At 45.7% G+C, this 16,910-nt stretch overlaps 1 protein-coding gene across 2 annotated transcripts in view; it reads right to left on the bottom strand.

Annotated features, from left to right (window-relative positions):
* Window positions 1–16,910, bottom strand: part of LOC106606489 (adenylate cyclase type 9) — a 91,267-nt gene that overhangs the window by 10,847 nt on the left and 63,510 nt on the right. For both annotated transcript variants that reach the window (XM_082976362.1, XM_014202717.3), the window contains 3 exons: window positions 11,202–11,395; window positions 1,161–1,271; window positions 513–775 (listed from right to left, as the gene is read on the bottom strand). In XM_082976362.1, the coding sequence (XP_082832488.1) occupies window positions 513–775; window positions 1,161–1,271; window positions 11,202–11,395 (568 nt within the window). The remainder of the gene's footprint in view (window positions 1–512; window positions 776–1,160; window positions 1,272–11,201; window positions 11,396–16,910) is intronic.

The following is a 16,910-nucleotide window of genomic DNA, read 5'->3' as shown; positions in this document are numbered from 1 at the left end:
GAATGAACATGACCCAGGGGCTTATTCAGTGGGCAGAAGCATAAGGATCACTACAAACAAAATAGCACGGGGCAGATCATACCGCAGTGAGTGTTCTATATAAGATTGCAAAATTCCAGTAACTTTCTCAAAACATAAAAAAATATATTATATATATATTTTTATCCCAGTTGGAGAATTCCCAGAATCAGGGGGAATAAGCAGGAAATCCAGATTTCTATAAAACTGGGGATTTTAGGGAAAGGAAGGGAATTTCTGTAACACTAGTTCTATAAAGCACATTGTAAATAGACACACTGTACCAAAACATACAATGACATCACGTGAAATATACGTGTGGGTCTGCCTCTTACATAACAGTTCTGCCTTCAGCGTTCAGAATCTTATCCTTCGATTCCCTTAGAGTGGTCTCAGATCTATTAGTGCTGTCCAGCCAACTCCCCAAAAAGCTCCACCACATCCATCAAGCCCGGTTCCAGATCAGTTTGTGTAACATCCATCCATCCCCTCACCTGTCCTCTTTGATAACATCCACAAAGTGAGCGTCGCTCCTCTCTCTGAAGTTCTTGGAGCGCAGGGGGATGAGAGCAGAGTGGTCCATCCCCATCCCCATGGCCCCTCCACCCCACTTCTTCTCCTTCTCCTGAAGCATCTCACACAGGGACGTTTGGCTGTTGGTCAGGGGCTCCTCCAGCCTGGGGCTCAGCAGACCGTTCAGGGCCTTAGGGCTTCGGCCTACGGGGCCCTGGGAGGGACATTTGAGAGATGAGGTGTCCTGGTGGAGTTGAGAGGAGAGAGGCTAGTGAGAAGCTGTGTGTTTGTGTGTGTGTGTGTGCTGAAACAGAAAGAGGAGAGTGAGAAGTGTTAGACCTGAGGTCTTGGATAAGAGTGATTAGTGACTTAGTTAGTGAAGCCAAATGAATCAAGATATTTCCGTTTGGCTAGGTTCTATAAAGTGATGTCAGGCTTGTTCTTGTCACGTCATTCCATCATGTATAGTATGGCGATATAAATATGACTTCAGAAATAAAATATGATAACACTAAGCCTGGTTTGATGAACTGGGGTTGGATTTAAGTGAAGTCAAGTTGGGATGAATAAAGGTCACGGCCAGGTTCAAAGGTCAAACGTTCACTAGAGTGAGGTAAGGTAAGGCAAACCATGCTGCTATTGGTCGTGTGATCGTCATGGCAACCGTTCTGCACCGTGCCCTTCTCCAGAACCTGATCCTCCTTTGGAACTACAGCCGCACTGCAGGAGAGACAGGGAGACTGGAGAGAAGGAGAGAGAGAAGGAGAGGTATTTGTCCATTTATATCATTTACACAGTTTCTTCAATCCTAGTATTGACAATTTCTCATACTGTAGTTTACACATTCACTCTTGTGTTGTGTGGTTAGTGTGCTTAGCCTAAGTATTGATTGGGTGCATCAACCACACACGCACGTAAACACAAAACAGTTTTATTTTTGTTAATTCACAAACATGCAAACATATTTTCACTGTTAAATAGGTATTTATTTTCCAGGGCTTGTACTCTACTAGCTTAGGTCTTAAAACCACAAACCCAGATATTCTTAACAATACCAAAGTCTTGACATAATAATTATTCTAGAAACATGGTGTCATAGATACTCAATGTCCTCCAGGCTATAGGGAAATGTTACTTCCATCATTCAAACATAAAAACATAAAACAGGGTAGTGACTTGGGAGGATTGATCATATGGTATAAACGGACCTTTCACTAAAGCAGATCAAAAAGGGTAACACCCACATTTGGTTCAAACTCAACAAAGCACGATCCTTACTAACAATGATATATATAAAGTCAGCAAAACAAGAAAAGTCCCTTTTCCAGGACCCTGTCTTTCAAAGATAATTCGTAAAAATCCAAATAACTTCACAGATCTTCATTGTAAAGGGTTTAAACACTGTTTCCCATGCTTGTTCAATGAACCATAAACAATTAATGAACATGCACCTGTGGAACGGTCGTTAAGACACTAACAGCTTACAGACAGTAGGCAATTAGGACACTAAAGAGGCCTTTCTACTGACTCTGAAAAACACCAAAAGAAAGATGCCCAGGGTCCCATCTCATCTGCGTGAACGTGCCTTAGGCATGCTGCAAGGAGGCATGAGGAATGCAGATGTGGCCAGGGCAATAAATTGCAATGTCCGTACTGTGAGACGCCTAAGACAGCGCTACAAGGAGACAGGATGGACAGCTGATTGTCCTCGCAGTGGCAGACCACGTGTAACAACACCTGCACAGGATCGGTACATCTGAACATCACACCTGCGGGACAGGTACAGGATGGCAACAACAACTGCCCAAGTTACACCAGGAACGCACAATCCCTCCATCAGTGCTCAGACTGTCCACAATAGCCTGAAAGAGGCTGGAATGAGGGCTTGTAGGACTGTTGTAAGGCAGGTCCTCACCAGACATCACCGGCAACAACGTCGCCTATGGGCACCAACCCAACGTCGCTGGACCAGACAGGACTGGCAAAAAGTGCTCTACTCTGACGAGTCGCGGTTTTGTCTCACCAGGGGTGATGGTCGGATTCACGTTTATCGTCAAAGGAATGAGCGTTACACCGAGGCCTGTACTCTGGAGCGGGATTGATTTGGAGGTGGAGGTGGAGGTGGTGTGTCACAGCGTCATCGGACTGAGCTTGTTGTCATTGCAGGCAAACTCAACGCTGTGTGTTACAGGGAAGACATCCTCCTCCCTCATGTGGTACCCTTCCTGCAGGCTCATCCTGACATGACCCTCCATCATGACAATGCCACCAGCCATACTGCTCGTTCTGTGCGTGATTTCCTGCAAGACAGGAATGTCAGTGTTCTGCCATGGCCAGCGAGCCAGGATCTCAATCACATTGAGCATGTCTGGGACCTGTTGGATCGGAGGGTGAGGGCTAGGGCCATTCCCCCCAGAAATGTCCGGGAACTTGCAGGTGCCTTGGTGGAAGAGTGGGGTAACATCTCACAACAAGAACGGGCAAATCTGGTGCAGTCCATGAGGAGGAGATGCACTGCAGTACTTAAAGCAGCTGGTGGCCACACCAGATACTGACTGTTACTTTTGATTTTGACCCCCCCTTTGTTCAGGGACACATTATTCCATTTCTGTTAAGCACATGTCTGTGGAACTTCTTCAGTTTATGTCTCAGTTGTTGAATCTTATGTTCATACAAATATTTACACGTTAAGTTGTCAGTGAGAGGACGTTTCTTTTTTTGCTGAGTTTCTATATATACACAGTACCAGTCAAAAGACACACCTACTAATTCAAGGATTTTCCTTTATTTTTACTATGTTCTTCATTATAGAATAATAGTGAAGACATCAAATATATGAAATAACACATCTGGAATCATGTAGTAAGCAAAAAAGTGTTTAACAAATCAAAATACACTGCTCAAAAAATAAAGGGAACACTTAAACAACACATCCTAGATCTGAATGAAATAAATAATCTTATTAAATACTTTTTTCTTTACATAGTTGAATGTGCTGACAACAAAATCACACAAAAATAATCAATGGAAATCCAATTTATCAACCCATGGAGGTCTGGATTTGGAGTCACACTCAAAATTAAAGTGGAAAACCACACTACAGGCTGATCCAACTTTGATGTAATGTCCTTAAAAGTCAAAATGAGGCTCAGTAGTGTGTGGCCTCCACGTGCCTGTATGACCTCCCTACAATGCCTGGGCATGCTCCTGATGAGGTGGCGGATGGTCTCCTGAGGGATCTCCTCCCAGACCTGGACTAAAGCATCCGCCAACTCCTGGACAGTCTGTGGTGCAACGTGGCGTTGGTGGATGGAGCGAGACATGATGTCCCAGATGTGCTCAATTGGATTCAGGTCTGGGGAACGGGCGGGCCAGTCCATAGCATCAATGCCTTCCTCTTGCAGGAACTGCTGACACACTCCAGCCACATGAGGTCTAGCATTGTCTTGCATTAGGAGGAACCCAGGGCCAACCGCACCAGCATATGGTCTCACAAGGGGTCTGAGGATCTCATCTCGGTACCTAATGGCAGTCAGGCTACCTCTGGCGAGCACATGGAGGGCTGTGCGGCCCCCCCCCCAAAGAAATGCCACCCCACACTATGACTGACCCACCACCAAACCGGTCATGCTGGAGGATGTTGCAGGCAGCAGAACGTTCTCCACGGCGTCTCCAGACTGTCACATGTGCTCAGTGTGAACCTGCTTTCATCTGTGAAGAGCACAGGGCACCAGTGGCGAATTTGCCAATCTTGGTGTTCTCTGGCAAATGCCAAACGTCCTGCACGGTGTTGGGCTGTAAGCACAACCCCCACCTGTGGACGTCGGGCCCTCATACCACCCTCATGGAGTCTGTTTCTGACCGTTTGAGCAGACACATGCACATTTGTGGCCTGCTGGAGATCATTTTGCAGGGCTCTGGCAGTGCTCCTCCTGCTCCTCCTTGCACAAAGTCGGAGGTAGCGGTCCTGCTGCTGGGTTGTTGCCCTCCTACGGCCTCCTCCACGTCTCCTGATGTACTGGCCTGTCTCCTGGTAGCGCCTCCATGCTCTGGACACTACGCTGACAGACACAGCAAACCTTCTTGCCACAGCTCGCATTGATGTGCCATCCTGGATGAGCTGCACTACCTGAGCCACTTGTGTGGGTTGTAGACTCCGTCTCATGCTACCACTAGAGTGAAAGCACCGCCAGCATTCAAAAGTGACCAAAACATCAGCCATGAAACATAGGAACTGAAAAGTGGTCTGTGGTCACCACCTGCTGAACCACTCCTTTATTGGGGGTGTCTTGCTTATTGCCTATAATTTCCACCTGTTGTCTATTCCATTTGCACAACAGCATGTGAAATTTATTGTCAATCAGTGTTGCTTCCTAAGTGGACAGTTTGATTTCACAGAAGTGTGATTGACTTGGAGTTACATTGTGTTGTTTAAGTGTTCCCTTTATTTTTTTGAGCAGTTTATATTTTATATTTGAGATTCTTCAAAGTAGCCACCCTTTGCCTTGATGACAGCTTTGCACACTCTTGACATTCTCTCAACCAGCTTCATGAGGTAGTCACCTGGAATGCATTTCAATTAATAGGTGTGCTTTTTTAAGTAATTAGTGGAATTTATTTCCTTCTTAATGCATTTGAGCCAATCAGTTGTGTTGTGACAAGGTAGGGGTGGTATACAGAAGATACCCCTACTTGGTAAAAGACCATATTATGGCAAGAACAGCTCAAATAAGCAATTTCTGAGGCGGGTAACTCTAATGAACTTATCTTCTGCAGCAGAGGTAACTCTGGGTCTTCATTTCCTGTGGTGGTCCTCATGAGAGCCAGTTTCATCATAGCGCTTGATGGTTTTTGTGACTGCACTTGAAGAAACATTCAAAGTCCTTGAAATCTTCCGCATTGACTGACCTTCATGTCTTAAATCATGTCAGTTAAGAACAAATTCTTATTTTCAGTGATGGCCTACCAGGGAACAGTGGGTTAACTGCCTTGTTCAGGGGCAGAACAACAGATTTTTACCTTGTCAGCTCGGGCATTCGATCTAGCAACCTTTCGGTTACTGGCCCAACACGCTAACCACTAGGCTACCTGTCGCCCCTACTAAAGGACACCAATAAGAAGAAGAGACTTGCTTGGACTAAGAAACATGAACAATGGACATTAGGCCAGTGGAAATCTGTCCTCTGGTTTTTGGTTCCAACCTCTGTGTCTTTGTGAGACGCAGAGTAGGTGAACGGATGATCTCCGAATGTGTGGTTCCCACCGTGAAGCATAGAGGAGGAGGTGTGATGGTGCTTTGCTTGTGACACTGTCAGTGATTTATTTAGAATTCAAGGTACACTTAACCAGCATGGCTACCACAGCATTCGGCAGCGATACGCCATCCCATCTGGTTTGCGCTTAGTGGGACTATCATTTGTTTTTCAACAGGACAATGACCCAACACACCTCCAGGCTGTGTAAGGACTATTTGACCAAGAAGGAGATTGATGGAATGCTGCATCAGATGACCTGGCCTCCACAATCACCCGACCTAAACACCAACTGAGATGGTTTGGGATGAGTTAGACCGCAGAGTGAAGGAAAAGCAGCCAACAAGTGCTCAGCATATGTGGAAACTCCTTCAAGACTGTTGGAAAAGCATTCCAGGTGAAGCTGGTTGAGAGAATGCAAAGTCACATCAAGGCAAAGAGTGGCTACTTTGAAGAATCTCAAATATATAACACTTTTTTGCTTACTAATTGATTCCATATGTGTTATTTCATAGTTTTGATGTCTTCGCTATTTTTCTATTCCAATTTTAATTTGAGGGGGGGATGGAAAGCGAGAAAGCTAGGGAGAAAGAGGAAGGGAGGGAGAGAGAGGTAAAGAATGAGTAAATTGAGGCTGAAGAGAGATAACCGAGAGAAATAAAGAGAGTTGAGTAGAGGGAGGGAGGAGAAAAAGATAAATAATGAATGAGAGAAAAACAGCTTGACAGAAACAGGACAAAGAGAGAGAGAGAGAGACAGAGGGCAGAGAGATTGAGACAGGGAGAGAAACAGACAAAAAAAGATTATGAGAAATGGACCCATTGAGAGAGGGCGAGAGAGAGATCAAACGAGAGCGAGAGAGAGAGCACGAACTCAGCACTTCAGCACTTTACCACTAATTAGAATCACAATGATACACAATCAGATTCAATGGATACAATACCAACCACAATAGCAGCCCTATAGAGAGACAGGGCCAGGGTAATAGAGGAGGAGAGGTGGAAAGAGGGATGAGAGACAGGGTGATAGAGGAGGAGAGGTGGAGAGAGAGATGAGAGACAGGGCCCGGGTGAGAGAGGGATGAGAGAAAGGGCCCGGGTGAGAGGAGGAGAGGTGGAGAGAGGGATGAGAGACAGGGTGATAGAGGAGGAGAGAGGGATGAGAGACAGGGCCCGGGTGAGAGGAGGAGAGGTGGAGAGAGGGATGAGAGACAGGGCCAGTGATAGAGGAGGAGAGGGATGAGACAGGGCCCGGGTGAGAGAGGGATGAGAGACAGGGCCCGGGTGAGAGGAGGAGAGGTGGAGAGAGGGATGAGAGACAGGGCCCGGGTGAGAGGAGGCGAGGTGGAGAGAGGGATGAGAGACAAGGCCAGTGATAGTGGAGGAGAGGTGGAGAGAGGGGTGATAGAGGAGGAGAGGTGGAGAGATGGATGAGAGACAGGGCCCAGGTGAGAGGAGGAGAGGTGGAGAGAGGGATGAGAGACAGGGTGATAGAGAAGGAGAGGTGAAGAGAGGGATGAGAGACAGGGCCAGGGTGATAGAGGAGGAGAGGTGGAGAGAGGGATGAGAGACAGGGTGATAGAGAAGGAGAGGTGAAGAGAGGGATGAGAGAGGGCCAGGGTGAGAGGAGGAGAGGTGGAGAGAGGGATGACATAGAAGAGGCTGGGGTAGGCTGAAGGAATGGACAGAGACAGATATACACTCATCTGATGATTAGGCACTGGCCGTGAAAGGATCGTTCAAGGTACTTGGTAACACCTACAGACTTAAAACAGACAGCCATACAATACTGTGAACACTGGCTCACTTTCAGGCGACACACACAGCCTGATACACAGAGAAAAACACACACACACACACACACACACACACACACACACACACACGAGAGGGAGAGAGAGAGCCAACGAAGTGAGGGTTTGTACCAGTGAAGTGTGTGAGCCCATGTGAAGGGCTTTCTAACGTCTCTCCATGTGTGTTACCTCATGTAATGCCAAGGATGCAGCAGTTTGTCCGCCAAACTCCTCTCCTCTCCCCTCTTCACTTCTCCTCTCATCCTTCTCATCTGCCTTTCCCTAACGAGACCCCCACGACCAGCACTGGCAGATGTAGTGGTGGTACGGGAGGATTATAGTGGAACTGTGGGGGCTAATTGGTATCTATAAAGCACGTGTGTGTGCATACTGTATGACTGAGGAGTAGTGAATACTGGATATAGGTGTAGCAGCAGAGTAAATATACAGTACATTCGGAAAGTATTCAGACCTTTAGCAGTGATTACAGCCTTGAGTCATCTTGGGTGTGACGCTACAAGCTTGGCACACCTGTATTTGGGGAGTTTCTACCATTCTTCTCTGCAGATCCTCTCAAGCTCTGTCAGGTTGGATGGGGTGCCGAACCCACTCTTGCGTTGTCTTGGCTGTGTGCTTAGCGTCGTTGTGCTGTTGGATGGTGAACCTTCAACCCAGTCTGAGGTCCTGAGCGCTCTGGAGCAGGTTTTCATCAAGGATCTCTCTGTATAATGCTCCGTTCATCTTTCCCTCGATTGTGACTAGTCTCCCAGTCCCTGCCGCTGAAAAACATCCCCACAGCATGATGCTGCCACCACCATAGGGATGGTGCCAGGTTTCCTCCAGACGTGACGCTTGGCATTCAGGCCAAAGAGTTCAATCTTTACTTCATCAGACCAGAGAATCTTGTTTCTCATGGTCTGAGAGTCCTTAGGTGCCTTTTGCCAAGCAGGCCGTCATGTACCTTTTACTGAGGAGTAGCTTCAGTCTGGCCACTCTACCATAAAGGCCTGATTGGTGGAGTGCTGCAGAGATGGTTGTCCTTCTGGAAGGTTCTCCCATCTCCACAGTGGAACTCTGGAGCTCTGTCAGAGAGACCATCGGGTTCTTGGTCACCTCCCCAACCAAGGCCGTTCTCCTCCGATTGCTCAGTTTGGTTGTGCGGCCAGCTCTAGAAAGAGTCTTGGTGGTTCCAAACTTCTTCCATTTAAGAACGATGGAGGCCACTGTGTTCTTGAGGACCTTCAATGCTGCAGAAATGTTTTGGAGGCTGTCCATCAACACAATCCTGTCTCTGAGCTCTACGGATTCCTTCGACCTCATGGCTTGTTTTTTTGCTCTGACATGTACTGTCAACTGTGGGACTTTATATAGACAGGTGTGTGCCTTTACAAATCATGTCCAATCAATTCAATTTACCACAGGGGGACTCCAATCAAGTTGTAGAAACATCTCAAGGATGATCAATGGAAACAGGATGCACCTGAGCTCAATTTCGAGTCTCATAGCAAAAGGTCTGAATATTTATGTAAATGAGATCAGTTTTTAATTTTTAATACATTTGCAAAAAATTCTAAAAACCTGTTTTCACTTTGTCATTGTGGGGTATTGTATGTAGATTGATGAGGAACATGTTTTATTTAATACATTTTAGAATAAGGGTGTAACGTAACAAAATGTGGGAAAAAAATCAAGGGGTCTGAATACATTCCGAATGCACTGTATCTTGTCTCTATATGGAGCCTCATTACTCCATCATGACACTAAACCCACCATGGGGACCAAATCCGATGTATACTAATGTCAACACATTCATGAGCCGTATTCAGAGTAGGCTTGCTGATCTAGGATCAGGTTTGCCTTTTAGATCATAGTGAATAAGACTATATGGACAGGGGTGACCTGATCCTAGGTCAACACTCCTACACTTCAAGAGTAACAGTAAGAGAGTAGAGAATTGTCTCTGTTGGTGAACATTACATTATATGCTTGACATCATGGGAAAATCAAAAGAAATCAGCCAAGACCTCAGAAAAAAAATTGTAGACCTCCACAAGTCTGGTTCATCCTTGTGAGCAATTTCCAAATGTCTGAAGGTACCACATTCATCTGCACAAACAATAGTACGCAAGTATAAACACCATGGGACCATGCAGCCGTCATACCGCTCAGGAAGGAGACGCGTTCTGTCTCCTAGAGATGAATGTACTTCGGTGCGAAAAGTGCAAATCAATCCCAGAACAACAGCAAAGGACCTTGTCAAGATGCTGGAGAAAACAGGTACAAAAGTATCTATATCCACAGTAAAACGAGTCTTATATCGACATAACCTGAAAGGCCGCTCAGCAAGGAAGAAGCCACTGCTCCAAAACCGCCATAAAAAAGCCAGACTACGGTTTGCAACTGCACATGGGGACAAAGATCATACTTTTTGGAGAAATGTCCTCTGGTCTGATGAAACAAAAATAGAACTGTTTGGCCATAATGACCATCGTTATGTTTGGAGGAAAAAGGGGGAGGCTTGCATGCCGAAGAACACCATCCCAACCGTGAAGCACGGGGGTGGCAGCATCATGTGGGGGTGCTTTGCTGCAGGAGGGACTGGTGGACTTCACAAAATAGATGGCATCATGAAGATGGAAAATGATGTGGATATATTGAAGCAACATCTCAAGACATCAGTCAGGAAGTTAAAGCTTGGTCGCAAATGGGTCTTCCAAAAGGACAATGACCCCAAGCATACTTCCAAATTTGTGGCAAAATGGCTTAAGGACAACAAAGTCAAGGTATTGGAGTGGCCATCACAAAGCGCTGACCTCCCATAGAGAAATCCCATAGAAAATTTGTGGGCAGAACTGAAAAAGTGTGTGCGAGCAAGGAGGCCTTCAAACCTGACTCAGTTACACCAGCTCTGTCAGGAGGAATGGGCCAAAATTCACCCAATTTATTGTGGGAAGCTTGTGGAAGGCTGCCTGCAACGTTTGACCCAAGTTAAACAATTTAAAGGCAATGCTACCAAATACTAATTGAGTGTATGTAAACTTCTGACCCACTGGGAATGTGATGAAAGAAATAAAAGCTGAAATAAATCCTTATCTCTACTATTATTTGTACAAGACAGGGAATTTTTACTAGGATTAAATGTCAGAAATTGTGAAAAACTGAGTTTAAACATATAAGGTGTATGTAAACTTCCGACTTCAACTGTAGATATCTTGTTAAGTTAGGGCCCTGTGTTTTATGCAATTATGTAACATGCTTGGATCTTAACCTTCATTTAAACTTTGATTAACTTTTTAGGTCAAATGGTCCAACACCATCCTCAAACAATTCCTTATATTTTTGGTGTAATTTTAATTTCTGGATAAGGCTTAAAATACAGAATAGAATCTCATGTAACATACTGCTCAAAACACAGGGCCCTACAATTATGTTCTGAAGACATGTCTACTGAGCTGAACATTTGTTACACTATGACCATTTTCTAAATGAAGTCGAAGTATAGTATGTTGTTACATCCAAAGAATATGTCTATCCAAGTTACACAGTAGAAAACCACCAAAAAGGGGAATGAGCACACACACATGACCCCCATCTCCCCTTTACCCTGCAGAATACCATGTCCTCACCTTGGCTCTGTCGGGAGCCCCTCCCTGGGGTAGGCCACAAGCTGAGGGGGCTCTGGGGGGTCCATCTGGGGTGTGGGCATGGGGTGTGGGACAGTGGGTGTCCCCCCCAGGCTCCAGGCCAACCAGGCCCAGCTGGGAACAGCTACAGTGGCACGGCTCCACCTTCCTCCCTGAGATCAGGTAGGTCTTCAATCCTGAAGGAGACAGAACACAGAGATAGATGTCAGTGACAGAGACTCTTATCAACACACTTGCGGCAAAAGGTAGAAGAAAAGTGCCTTTTATGTGAAAAGAATGTATGCATATGTGTGCTTTAGAACGATCATGACGCCTCAGAACAGTTGGGTAGGCTGTTTGGCAGCTGCTGTTAGTACGTGTTGTGCTCTTTCTCTGAGTTGTACAAGCAAGTAGAGCAGAAACTGGCCACCAAGGGCGTCATGCACCCCAAAACCTGAGGGGGCACAAAGTAAGTGAGGATGGCTGGGGGGGTGGTAAACGAAATGTAAATTTTTCAAATACCTGAAACAGCTTTTCATCTAGAGCCATGTCAAAAATATGTACACTCCCGTTAAAAAGTTTGGGGTCACTTAGAAATGTCCTTGTTTTTGAAAGAAAAACAATTTTTTGTCCATTAAAATAACATAACATTGATCAGAAATACAGTGTAGACTTTGTTAATGTTGTAAATGACTTTTGTAGCTGGAAATGTCAGATTTTTATGGAACATCTACATAGGCGTACAGAGGCCTATTAACAGCAACCATCACTCCTGTGTTCCATTGGCACGTTGTGTTAGCTATTTCAAGTTGATCATTTTAAAAAGCTAATTGAGCATTAGACAACCCTTTTGCAATTATGATAGCACAGCTGAAAACTGTTGTCCTGATTAAAGATGCAATAAAACTGGCCTTCTTTAGACTAGTTGAGTATCTGGAACATCAGCATTTGTGGGTTCAATTACAGGCTCAAAATGGCCAGAAACAAAGAACTTCTGAAACTCGTCAGTGTATTCTTGTTCTGAGAAATGAAGGCTATTCCATGCGAGAAATTGCCAAGAAACGGAAGATCTCGTACAATGCTGTGTACTACTCCCTTCACAGAACAGCGCAAACTGGCTCTAACCAGTATAGAAAGAGTGGGAGGTCCCGGGGTGCACAACAGAGCAAGAGGACAAATACATTAGAGTGTGTAGTTTGAGAAACAGATGCCTCACAAGTCTACAACTGGCAGCTTCATTAAATAGTACTTGCAAAACACCAGTCTCAACATCAACAGTGAAGAAGCGACTCTGGGATGCTGGACTTCTAGGCAGAGTTCCTCTGTCCAGTGTCTGTGTTCTTTTGCCCATCTTAATATTTTCTTTTTATTGGCCAGTCTGAGATATGGCTTTTTCTTTGCAACTCTGCCTAGAAGGCCAACATCCCGGAGTCGCCTCTTCACTGTTGACGTTGAGACTGGTGTTTTGTGGGTACTATTTATTGAAGCTGCCAGTTGAGGACTTCTGAGGCGTCTGTTTCTCAAACTAGACACTCTAATATACTTGTCTTCTTGTTCAGCTGTGCACTGGGGCCTCCCACTCTTTCTATATGAAGGTGAGATAGATATCGATTTTGAGACAAGACATATACACTGAACAAAAATACACTGCTCAAAAAAATAAAGGGAACACTTAAACAACACAATGTAACACAATGGCTGTTCTTGCCATAATATGGTCTTTTACCAAGTAGGGGTATCTTCTGTATACCACCCCTACCTTGTCACAACACAACTGATTGGCTCAAATGCATTAAGAAGGAAATAAATTCCACTAATTACTTAAAAAAGCACACCTATTAATTGAAATGCATTCCAGGTGACTACCTCATGAAGCTGGTTGAGAGAATGTCAAGAGTGTGCAAAGCTGTCATCAAGGCAAAGGGTGGCTACTTTGAAGAATCTCAAATATAAAATATAAACTGCTCAAAAAAATAAAGGAAACACTTAAACAACTCAATGTAACTCCAAGTCAATCACACTTCTGTGAAATCAAACCGTCCACTTAGGAAGCAACACTGATTGACAATAAATTTCACATGCTGTTGTGCAAATGGAATAGACAACAGGTGGAAATTATAGGTAATTAGCAAGACACCCCCAATAAAGGAGTGGTTCTGCAGGTGGTGACCACAGACCACTTCGCACATCAGGAGACGTGGAGGAGGCCGTAGGAGGGCAACAACCCAGCAGCAGGACCGCTACCTCCGCCTTTGTGCAAGGAGGAGCAGGAGGAGCACTGCCAGAGCCCTGCAAAATGACCTCCAGCAGGCCACAAATGTGCATGCGTCTGCTCAAATGGTCAGAAACAGACTCCATGAGGGTGGTATGAGGGCCCGACGTCCACAGGTGGGGGTTGTGCTTACAGCCCAACACCGTGCAGGACGTTTGGCATTTGCCAGAGAACACCAAGATTGGCAAATTCGCCACTGGCGCCCTGTGCTCTTCACAGATGAAAGCAGGTTCACACTGAGCACGTGACAGACGTGACAGAGTCTGGAGACGCCGTGGAGAACGTTCTGCTGCCTGCAACATCCTCCAACATGACCGGTTTGGCGGTGGGTCAGTCATGGTGTGGGGTGGCATTTCATTGGGGGGGGGCCGCACAGCCCTCCATGTGCTCGCCAGAGGTAGCCTGACTGCAATTAGGTACCGAGATGAGATCCTCAGACCCCTTGTGAGACCATATGCTGGTGCGGTTGGCCCTGGGTTCCTCCTAATGCAAGACAATGCTAGACCTCATGTGGCTGGAGTGTGTCAGCAGTTCCTGCAAGAGGAAAGCATTGATGCTATGGACTGGCCCGCCCGTTCCCCAGACCTGAATCCAATTGAGCACATCTGGGACATCATGTCTCGCTCCATCCACCAACGCCACGTTGCACCACAGACTGTCCAGGAGTTGGCGGATGCTTTAGTCCAGGTCTGGGAGGAGATCCCTCAGGAGACCATCCGCCACCTCATCAGGAGCATGCCCAGGCGTTGTAGGGAGGTCATACAGGCACGTGGAGGCCACACACACTACTGAGCCTCATTTTGACTTGTTTTAAGGACATTACATCAAAGTTGGATCAGCCTGTAGTGTGGTTTTCCACTTTAATTTTGAGTGTGACTCCAAATCCAGACCTCCATGGGTTGATAAATTGGATTTCCATTGATTATTTTTGTGTGATTTTGTTGTCAGCACATTCAACTATGTAAAGAAAAAAGTATTTAATAAGATTATTTCATTCATTCAGATCTAGGATGTGTTATTTTAATGTTCCCTTTATTTCTTTGAGCAGTGTATAAACGTAACATGTAAAGCATTGGTCCCATGTTTCTTGAGCTGAAATAAAATATCCCAAAAGTTTTCCATACTCACAAAAAGCTGATTTCTTTCAAATTGTGTACAAATTTTTTTATATCCCTGTTAATGATTATGTGAAAGATGGCGCAGGAAGAAATGGCAGCAGTTTTACGGGCGCCTAACCAATTGTGCTATTATGTGGTTTTTTTCGCGTTATTTGTAACTTATTTTGTACATAATGTTTCTGCAACCATATCTTACTGCAAAAAATAGCTTCTGGATATCAGGACAGCGATCACTCACCTCGGATTAGACAAAGATTTTTTCTTCAACTAGCGGGATGGAAAGGATGTACTAGAGGACACAGGGTTGGGGTGGCCCGTAAGGATCCGCCGACAGCGATTGGGAAATCTGCCCTTACCATCAATATTACTTGCCAACGTACAATCATTGGACTATAAATTAGACGAGGTACGATCACGAATATCCTACCAACGTGACATCAAAACTGTAATATCTTATGTTTCACCGAATCGTGGCTGAATGACGAAATGGAAAACGTTCAACTGGCGGGATATACGCTGCACCGGCTAGATAGAACAGCACACTCCAGTAAGACAAGGGGAGGCGGTCTGTGTATATTTGTGAACAACAGCTGGTGCACGAAATCTAAGGAAGTCTCAAGATTTTCCTCATTTTTATCAGCACATCAACCAGAGGGAAAAAAATTCTAGATCACCTTTACTCCACACACAGAGACGCGTACAATGCTCTCCCTCACCCGCCATTTGGCAAATCTGACCATAATTCTATTCTCCTGATTCCTGCTTACAAGCAAAAATTAAAGCAGGAAGTACCAGTGACTCGGTCTATAAAAAAATGGTCAGATGAAGCAGATGCTAAACTACAGGACTGTTTTGCTAGCACAGACTGGAATATGTTCAGGGATTCTTCCGATGGCATGGAGGAGTACACCACATCAGTCACTGGCTTTATCAATAAGTGCATCAAGGACGTCGTCCCCACAGTGACTGTACGTACATACCCCAACCAGAAGCCATGGATTACAGGCAACATCCGCACTGAGCTAAAGGGTGGAGTGGCCGCTTTCAAGGTGCGGGACTCTAACCCGGAAGAAATCCTGCTATGCCCTCCGACGAACCATCAACCAGGCAAAGCGCCAATACAGGACTAAGATTGAATCGTACTACACCGGCTCCAACGCTCATCGGATGTAAGCTCATCACTAAGCTCTGCAACTGGATCCTGGACTTCCTGATGGGCCGCCCCCAGGTGGTGAGGGTAGGTAGCAACACATCTGCCACACTGATCCTCAACACTGGAGCCCCTCAGGAGTGCGTGTTCAGTCCACTCCTGTACTCTCTGTTCAACCACGACTGCATGGCCAGGCACAACTCCAACACCATCATTAAGTTTGCAGATGACACAACAGTGGTTGGCCTGATCACTGACAACGACGAGACAGCCTATAGGGAGGAGGTCAGAGACCTGGCCGGGTGGTGCCAGTATAACAACCTATCCCTCAACGTAACCAAGACAAAGGAGATGATTGTGGACTACAGGAAAAGGAGATCCGAGCACACCCCCATTCTCATCGACGGGGCTGTAGTGGAGCAGGTTGAGAGCTTCAAGTTCCTTGGTGTCCACATCACCAACAAACCCCCTCATGAGACAAACGATTTGTCATGGGTCCTCAGATCCTCAGTAGCCTTGCTACTGTTATTTTCACTGTCATTTCACCGTTTTTTTTATTTTTATGATCACTTCTCCTTTGCCAAGATAATCCTTCCACCAGACAGGTGTGGCATATCAAGAAGCTGATCTTGTGCTGGGGACAATAAAAGGCCACTCTAAAATGTGCAGTTTTATCACACAACACCATGCCACAGATGTCTCAAGTTTTGAGGGAGTGTGCAATTGACATGCTGACTGCAGGAATGTCCACCAGAGCTGTTACCAGAGAATTTAATGTTAATTTCTCTATGATAAGCCGCCTCCAACGTTGTTGTAGAGAATTTTGCAGTACGTCCAACCGGCATCACAACCGCAGACCACGGGTAACCACACCAGCCCAGGACCTCCACATCCAGCTTCTTCACCTGCGGGATCATCTGAGATCAGCCACCTGGACAGCTGATGAAACTGTGGGTTTGCACAACTGAAGAATGTCTGCAGAAATCGTCTTAGGGAAGCTTCTATGCGTGCTCGTTGTCCGTCCAGTCTTAACCTAACTGCAGTTCAGCATCGTAATCGACTTCAGTGGACAAATGCTCACCTCCGATGGCCACTGGCATGCTGGAGAAGTGTGCTCTTCATGAATCCTAGTTTTCTGATGTCAACGTTGTGAACAGAGTGCCCCATGGTAG

The sequence above is a fragment of the Salmo salar genome, chromosome 06, assembly GCF_965601325.2.
Source record: "Salmo salar chromosome 06, fSalSal1, whole genome shotgun sequence".
NCBI classification, from domain to species: Eukaryota; Metazoa; Chordata; class Actinopteri; order Salmoniformes; family Salmonidae; genus Salmo; species Salmo salar.
Note: the sequence above shows the minus strand (reverse complement) of the source record. Positions and strands in the feature narration are given on the sequence as shown.